This window comes from Sinocyclocheilus anshuiensis, unplaced genomic scaffold (assembly GCF_001515605.1).
Source record: "Sinocyclocheilus anshuiensis isolate Anshui unplaced genomic scaffold, SAMN03320099.WGS_v1.1 scaffold79, whole genome shotgun sequence".
Taxonomy (NCBI): domain Eukaryota; kingdom Metazoa; phylum Chordata; class Actinopteri; order Cypriniformes; family Cyprinidae; genus Sinocyclocheilus; species Sinocyclocheilus anshuiensis.
In genome coordinates this window covers 1,331,546-1,340,242 of record NW_015548213.1, presented here as the reverse complement: position 1 = coordinate 1,340,242, position 8,697 = coordinate 1,331,546, and the positions used below count along the sequence as shown (strand labels likewise).

At 38.5% G+C, this 8,697-nt stretch overlaps 1 protein-coding gene across 1 annotated transcript in view; it reads left to right on the top strand.

The window, feature by feature from the left end:
• The window catches only part of piezo2a (piezo-type mechanosensitive ion channel component 2a), a 131,977-nt gene that overhangs the window by 117,194 nt on the left and 6,086 nt on the right, over positions 1 to 8,697 (top strand). Inside the window, exons 39-48 of the mRNA XM_016440611.1 lie at positions 258 to 467; positions 1,612 to 1,870; positions 3,485 to 3,667; positions 3,742 to 3,919; positions 5,300 to 5,414; positions 5,515 to 5,662; positions 6,689 to 6,903; positions 6,984 to 7,142; positions 8,211 to 8,358; positions 8,438 to 8,626. Of these exons, the coding sequence (XP_016296097.1) occupies positions 258 to 467; positions 1,612 to 1,870; positions 3,485 to 3,667; positions 3,742 to 3,919; positions 5,300 to 5,414; positions 5,515 to 5,662; positions 6,689 to 6,903; positions 6,984 to 7,142; positions 8,211 to 8,358; positions 8,438 to 8,626 (1,804 nt within the window). The remainder of the gene's footprint in view (positions 1 to 257; positions 468 to 1,611; positions 1,871 to 3,484; positions 3,668 to 3,741; positions 3,920 to 5,299; positions 5,415 to 5,514; positions 5,663 to 6,688; positions 6,904 to 6,983; positions 7,143 to 8,210; positions 8,359 to 8,437; positions 8,627 to 8,697) is intronic.

Sequence of the window (8,697 nt, the reverse complement as noted above, 5' to 3'; positions counted from 1 at the left end):
TGAAAGAAAAAAAAATATATATGTCTATATATATATATATATATATATATATAATATAATACTAAACTAACTACTAAACTACTAAATACAAATGTGAAAATGACTAAATAAGGGAACTGGGCAGTATGCAGTGTTTTATGCTAGTGGTCCATTCTGAACACCTTCAGGTCACACAGGTAACGTGGGATGGCGCTTCCCTCTTGTGGTTATTTGCATGAATCACAAGCTCACCTGTATTGTGTGTGTTCCTCTGGCAGTGAGCTGTCCTCGCGGCAGGAGGCAGACCTTCCAGAGCATCCAGACAAACTCTGGAGCAGCACCTCAGACCTGCCGCCTCCCTCGTACAGCAAAGCCACGGGCCTGGACTCAGTGGGACGCACCGAGGGCAGCAGGCTGAGGATCCAAACACCTGACGATGAGACGAGCGCCGACACTCAGCTGACAGCCAGCGAGCTGCTGCAGAGCAGGTGAACACACGTCAGCTGTGTGAGAGACTTCTAGACTGTGTCTACAAAAGAGTTTTATTCTTCTTTTCAAAGGCATTATCATTCAGTAGTTTTGGATTGGATTTGATTTTTTCATGTTTTTGAAAGAAGTCTCTTCTGCTCACCAAGACTGCATTTATATGATCACAAATACAGTAAAACAGTGAAATATTATTTCAATGTAAAACAGTTGTTTTCTGTGTGAATATCTGTTAAACTGTAATGTATTTCTGTGATGCGCAGCTGTATTTTCAGCATCATTACTCCAGTCTTCAGTGTCACATGATCTTCAGAAATCATTCTAATATGCTGCTTTGCTGCTCAACAAACATTTCTGATTATTATCAATGTTGAAAACAGTTGTGCTGCACAATATTTTTGTGGAAACCGTGACGCATTTTATTTTTCTGGATTCACAGATGAATAGAAAGTTCAGAAGAACAACATTTATTTGAAATAGAAATAACATTATAAATGTTTTACTGTTACTTTTGTTCGATTTAATGTATCCTCACTGAATAAAAGTATTAAAAAAAATTAATTACTGCCCCAAACTTGTGAACAGTAGTGTATGTAAAAATACAATCATATAACATTTCATTCATGTGTTACAACACATTATGCATTAGTATGTCCATCAATGCTTAAAATTATAATAAATAAATCTTTAACAGCAACTATAATATTTTAAGGTCCAATTGGTTAAATTATTTTAAATTATGTTCTTAAAACAAGGCTATTTATGTCATGTGGATGGCATATAGTTCCCATTGTGACAACAAAATAAACGTGATAAATATTTCCAGGGCAATAACAGTGAAGATGTTCAGAAGCCTTTTGTGGCCAAGACTTAATTATGGACTTTTAAATTAAATTAATTAATTTTAAATTAAATTAAATTAAATTATAAACAAATACATAACTAAATAAATAAATAAATATAAATAAATAAAAACCTTAAGTTAGAAATATAAAAAAAAAAAACGATATTAGAAATTTTAAAAGTGTGACCAGTCTCCCTGTATGTGAAAGCACACTTCAAAAGTGCATTATAACTGATTGTGTCTGTTTTATACAGTGAGAAACAGTGCACACTGAAATCCCATCTGATGTTGTTCTCCGTCAGGATGTTCTACGACGAGGAGCTGGAGGCGTCGGAGCATTTCTACCGCTCTCAGCCGCAGTTCCTCCAGCTCTGCTACGCTCTCTACAGCATGCTGGTGGCTCACTCTGAGATGCTGTGTTATCTGGTCATCATCCTCAACCACATGATCTCCGCATCGGTGGCCACGCTGGTGCTGCCCATCCTCATCTTCCTCTGGGCCATGCTGTCGGTTCCCCGGCCCAGCAAACGCTTCTGGATGACGGCCATCGTCTACACGGAGGTATCGCCTCTCTGATAGTCCTCTCTCAGACCGCATGATAGTGAGGAAAACTAATTTACAGTGTCCTTGTGTTACTGCACTTGCTATAGTAATAACAATACATTATGCAGAATTACAAACACTACAGTAAGTGCATGTTGTTAATTAATATTACTCAGTACTTGTAACAAGGACACCTTAAAATAAAGTCTAACCAGGTTTTGGATTACAACAAGGTCGCATTAGTTAATGCATTATCTAACATTAATTAACAACGAGCAACCATTTACTAATCCTTATTTATGTCAGTTAATAAAAGCACAGCTGTTAGTGCATGTCAGCTCAGATCCATTAAATAATATTTACAAAGACAGTTTTTGATTTTAATCATGTATTAGTAAATGCTGAAATTAACAAGTTTAATAAATGCTTTAGAAGTATTTTTTTTATCGTTCATGTTAACTAATGTGAACAAGTGAAACCTTACTGTAAAGTGTTGCCAAATTCTCACATTGTGTTTTTGGAGAGGATTTTCTTTTTCATGAAAATGCTAGTTAATTTTCTCGCATTGGACTGAAACTTACTGACATTGCTCACACAGGGTTTAACAACTTCCCAAAAATAAATCATTTTTGCATTTTTTTAGGTTTTTTCCTCACCTTGTTATACACTTGTAGGGTTCTCAGTCAGAGATGAACGACCTACAGAAATAGCTTATACATTTTTCTTTATGATATATTATTACTGAATCTTGGATTCAATCTTTTTATCAGCTTGTTGTCTTTCAATTAACACGGGTTTAGTGTGTCTTTTTGGAGCTGATTGATCGTAGGCCTCATTGATCTGAGCTTAAACCTCAGTTTTTTTAGTAAATATTACAATTATCCACAAATAATGCTTTTTTCACTCAAAAACTGATGCATAAGCTCTGATCAATGAGGCCTACGAGCAATCAGCTAAACCTCAGAAACACAAAACCTGTGCTAACTGAAAGAAAGCAAGTTTATAAGTAGATTAATTCCAAGATTCTGTGATAATACAGCATAACGGGAGATTAATTTTTAAAATTGCCGGTCATTTTTGACAAGGAACACCAGATTCTTAGCACAGAACAAGGGTTTTCTTTAGAAAAGAAGTTGTTTTTTACGCCGCACGTGTGTGCAAAACACATATTGGATTCATAGCCTCCTTAATATAGTGACTTGTGAGTGTACAACAGCACAAATGAATAAGGCCAAACCTGGGACCATTGATGCCTGGCAATATTTTTCTTCCAATATATTGGATTATGTAAAAAGGAATGATTATATAATGTAACCTTTTTTCTTCTTCTTTTTCTTGCTTAGGTATGTATGTATTTATTCTTTCTTGTTTGACTGTCAAATTATTGGCAGTGTGTCTGTTATTCCTTCTTCCTTGATTGTTTGTTCCAATTATGTTATTTTTGTTTATAAAAAGAAAAGAAGTTGATTAGTGAGTACGTAGTTAATTAACACAGACCAGTTGACCACATACAAATACCCTATAGGGGTTAATCCTAATCAAATGTCACATAACCTGTAGTTAACCTGCTTTAGTGCAACATGTTGCATTTTTTTTTCTCAAAGTAATCTTTTTCTTATTTTCTGCCTGCAGGTCACCATAGTGATCAAGTACTTCTTCCAGTTCGGCTTCTTTCCGTTTAACCAGAGCATAAAGCTGGACAAATCCAAGCCCTTCCACCCTCCCAACATCATCGGTGTGGAGAAGAAAGAGGGCTACGTCCACTACGACCTGATCCAGCTCCTGGCGCTCTTCTTCCACCGCTCCATCCTGAAGGTAGAGAACCGCTCTTTCATGTGTGTCACGTGTCTGAAGTGAACAGGAATCGTGAGAGTGCTCTTCTTCCTCAGTGCTACGGTCTGTGGGATGAAGATGAGCCCAGGTCAGGAGGTCAGACCGCGATGTCTCAGCACACTGATTCAGAGAAGAGCCCCGCTGATGCCTCACCCAGAAAACCCCTCCACAGCAGCTCCGCGGTCCGCCGGCAGAGCTCCAGCGTCTCGCAGCGCTCGCACCCATCTAAAGCAGGTGCGCTTCTGCTTTATGCTCCGATGTCTGCATGCACACTTACATTTGCAAAGTTTGGTGGGCCAATAGGTCTAATTGCAGTGGTTCCTAACCAGAAACTTCCAGTTGAACCTCAACATGACTTAAAATTATTTAAAATAAGACAAAACTAGCTTTAAAATAAGCTAAAACTGCTGTAAGCTGACATATTTCTTATTTTAATTTGCTTCCCCATTTATTTTAGAAATTACTAAAATCTTAGAAAGCCATGTAAATTTTAAAAATATATATTTTTTCTATTTATGTCAAGCTCTAAATTTGTAATTTTTAATTGGTAGAAGTTGCTATTTGTCAGTTGCTAAAAAAAAAATCATAAAAAAAAAAACAATCACAAATTTGCGTGAGCAGCTGAATCTGATGTGAAATCTATGCGGAGAAATATTTCACCCTTACACGAAATGCCAGATCGCTTGGATTTCTATTGGAAACCACTGGATTTTGGCTGTGAACATTTGCTGAACAACAATAAATGTATCTTCGAGACTTTACAGGCTTTAAAAAAAAATAAAAAAAAAAACCTTTAGGGAACAATAAAAATGTCATCAAGTGTTTTTCCTTAATAAGGGGATACAAACTGTGTTTAATAATTGTGTGATTGTATATAACTGTTATAAACAGATTGTTGTACCGATGCTAGTAAAATCTATATATTGAATGTATTCAAAAAAGTTTGCTCAGACAGAAGCTACTTGGGTCTACGTTAAATTAAATGCTAGATGCAGTTTATTGTGTAACCCAAGGGGGGGGGGGGTGGGGGGAGACTTTATCCATAATACAAGATTTTAGAATAATATGAACAAGTCTGACTCTTATTTTGAAATTCTATGCTTTACTCTTGCTGGCTGCTCATTCTGAAAGACGAAGGAGATAAAATACAGAAATCTTATAATATAAACACCATGAAGTAAACACTGTCATCATTCATCAACAGTTGATCATAAGCATAAATGGAATAAATGCATTGCATTCATTGATTGAAACAGCAAGCCTGTAAAACACAAGCCCCGTGAAGCCGTGGTTTACAGCGAATTTATAACAGCTAAGGGGTGTTGTTATGCACGACTGCAATTTAATGTTGAATATTCAGCACTAACGTTTATTTCATGAAATCAGAGCCTGAAGTTACTAATCACATTTGGCTGTATTATGATTCTTGCTTTTTCTCTTAAATTTAAGAATGGTGATTAAGATGTTTGTGGCACAATTTAAGACATTTTAAATACCAGCAGGGACTTTCCACACATGTTGCTTCTTAAATAGGTTTCACAGTTTGCGCACATCTATTTTTGGTCTCAAAAGCAGCGTTGATGCCTGATCTCGGCTCTGGATGTGTCTCCGCAGGCAGCAGCGGCACGAGGACGAGCTCACTGAGCGCTCAACAGAAGAGCCGCAAGCAGCTCATTATAGAGAAGCTCAGAGAACAGCTGATCAAAGCAAAGCGATTCACTGTCAGAACGTGAGGCTCCCGCTCACCTCACTCATTTATTTGAAAAGGAAGTTACATCATCATATTATTTTTGTATATTGTTCGATCTGCTGGGTTTGTGTTGTTTCAGGATTCTGGATACCTACATTCCCATTCGGCAGTTCTTCTATAACCTGATCCACCCGGAGTACAGCGCCGTGACCGACGTCTACGTGCTCATGTTTCTGGCCGACACGGTCGACTTCATCATCATCGTTTTCGGATTTTGGGCTTTCGGGGTTTGTAGAGCTTCACCTGCTCAAATACTTGACAGCTTAAAGGAATAGTTCACCCAAAAATGAAAGTTTGCTGATAATCTACTCACCCTCAGGCCATCCGAGATTAGGATGAGTTTGTTTCTTCATCAGGTTTGGAGAAATGTAGCATTGCATCACTTGCTCACCATTGGAGTGAATGGGTGCCGTCAGAATGAGAGTCTGATAAAAACATCACAATAATCCACAAGTAATCCACAGCACTCCAGTCCATCAGTTAACATCTGGAGAAGACAAAAGCTGAAACACATCCAGCAAGAAATCTGAGTTCATAATCCATAATAAGGCTTCCTCCAGTGAAAAAGTGCATCTGCTGTTGTCTCTCGCATCAAAATCCAGCCACGTATTTGTTTAGAGCTGTTTAAACGCTGCTTGATCTGTGCAGATTTCTCTCCTGATTCACACCAGAACACTTTTTCACTGGAGGAAGCGTGTTTCAGCTTTTGTCTTCTCCAGATGTTAACTGATGGACTGGAGTGCTGTGGATTACTTGTGGATTATTGTGATGTTTTTATCAGCTGTTTGGACTCTCATTCTGACGGCACCCATTCACTGCAGAGCATCCATTGCTGAGACACTGATGCAATGCTGCATTTCTCCAAATCTGATGAAGAAACAAACTCATCTACATCTGGGATGGCCTGAGAGTGAGCACATTTTCAGCTAATTATCATTTTTGGGTGAAATATTCCTTTCATATAAGATATCCAGTTTGAAAAAGCAGTTGCATTTGTCATGAAACAGAAGTAGCAACAGATTTTTTAATTCCATGTTGTGACATCAAAGTGTAAACAAAGGAACTTTGTTCTGTCCATCAGACTAAATGATTGGACAAGTGATCACGAGCTGAGCCCAAAATATTAAAAACATGAAACCTATGCATGGATGAATCATTCACGATAAGATCCGTTACATGCCAACTGTAAGAACAATGCGATTATTAAACCATGTAAGTGCAGTAAAACTGAAGTGAAACTGGTTTCTCCACAGAAACACTCTGCTGCGGCTGACATCACTTGCTCTCTGTCAGAGGATCAGGTTCCCGAGGCCTTCCTGGTGATGGTGCTCATCCAGTTTGGGACGATGGTGGTGGACCGTGCGCTGTACCTGAGGAAGACCGTGATGGGGAAGGTCATCTTCCAGGTCATCCTGGTCTTCGGCATTCACTTCTGGATGTTCTTCATTCTCCCAGGAGTCACCGAGAGGTAAATGATGAATGATATCATTATTGAACCCGTTTAAGAAGCTCGAGGTCATCTAACGTGAGACTGGATTTGATTTCTAGGCGTTTCAGTCAGAACACAGTTGCCCAGCTCTGGTACTTTGTGAAGTGCATCTACTTCGGTCTGTCAGCCTATCAGATCCGCTGCGGTTACCCCACTCGCGTGCTGGGAAACTTCCTGACCAAGAGCTATAATTACCTCAATCTCTTCCTCTTCCAAGGGTAAGAAATACAGCTGGACTCATTACACAGCCACATTACAGTGTGTTCATCCTCGGAGACTCTGATCCTGAGATTTACAACATATTAAAGTCATTCTTCATGTGCATGACCACAAATGTATTAATGCTACATATACAATATTTGGAGTGAGTATTATAGTGCTTTTATTAATCAAGGACACATTAAATTGATAAAAAGTGACAGTACAGACATTTATAATGTTACAAAAGGTTTCTATTTTTAAAAAAATGCTGTTCTTTTGAACTTTCTATTATATTATCTGTGAATCCTGACAAAAATATTGTGCAGCACAACTGTTTTCAACATTGATAATAATCAGAAATGTTTCTTGAGCAGCAAATCAGCATATTATACTGATTTCTGAAGATCATGTGACCCTGAAGACTGGAGTAATGATGCTGAAAATACAGCTGCGCATCACAGAAATACATTACAGCTTAACACATATTCACATAGAAAACAGCTGTTTTAAATTGTAATAATATTTCACATTTTTACTGTTTTTACTGCATTTCTGATCAAATAAATGCAGCCTTGATGAGCAGAAGGGACTTCCTTTCAAAAACGTGTATATATGAAATGCTAAAAATTCTTTAGTTAGACTAATTTGTTTTATGAAATTCATTGTACATGATGATGGTTAAACAGTTATTGATGATTATTTGTCATGTCATGACAATATTTGTCATAAAATCATGTTTGGTAATCAAGATCATTGTCATTTTATTTATTTGTTTATTTATCTATATTATTTATTATGTTTTTAGATTATGATTTTAGATTTTTTTTGCACCCTCAGATTCCAGATTTTCAAATAGTTGTATCTCAGCCAAATATTGTCCTCTCCTAACAAACCATACATCAATGGAAGCTTATTTATTCAACTTTCAGATGATGCATAAATCTCAATTTCGAAAAATTGACCCTTATGACTGGTTTTGTGCTCCATAATGTGTATAATACATTTAGTGCATACCATACTTTGTTTCTGGTGCGTCAGAAGCGCTCGAGTCGTGACCGAGTCTCATCTTTCTGAATGGTGCTCAGGTTCCGGTTGGTGCCGTTCCTGACGGAGCTGCGGGCGGTGATGGACTGGGTTTGGACCGACACCACGCTCAGTCTGTCCAGCTGGATCTGTGTGGAGGACATCTACGCTCACATCTTTGTGCTCAAGTGCTGGAGGGAGTCGGAGAAAGTGAGATGACGTCCAGCCAGTGTTTGTCAAAGCAGCATTCAGAAGCAGGATTCACGGTGGTGTGTTTGTGTGTTCTCAGAGGTATCCTCAGCCTCGAGGACAGAAGAAGAAGAAGGTGGTGAAGTACGGGATGGGGGGGATGATCGTGATGCTGCTCATCTGTATCGTCTGGTTTCCTCTGCTCTTCATGTCTCTGGTCAAATCTGTGGCTGGAGTGGTCAACAAACCGCTGGACGTGTCTGTCACCATCACACTGGGCGGCTTTCAGGTATGTGGATGTTTATGGGTGGAGATGGGTGGGTTTAGGGGTGGAGATGAGTGGGTTTAGGGGTGGAGATG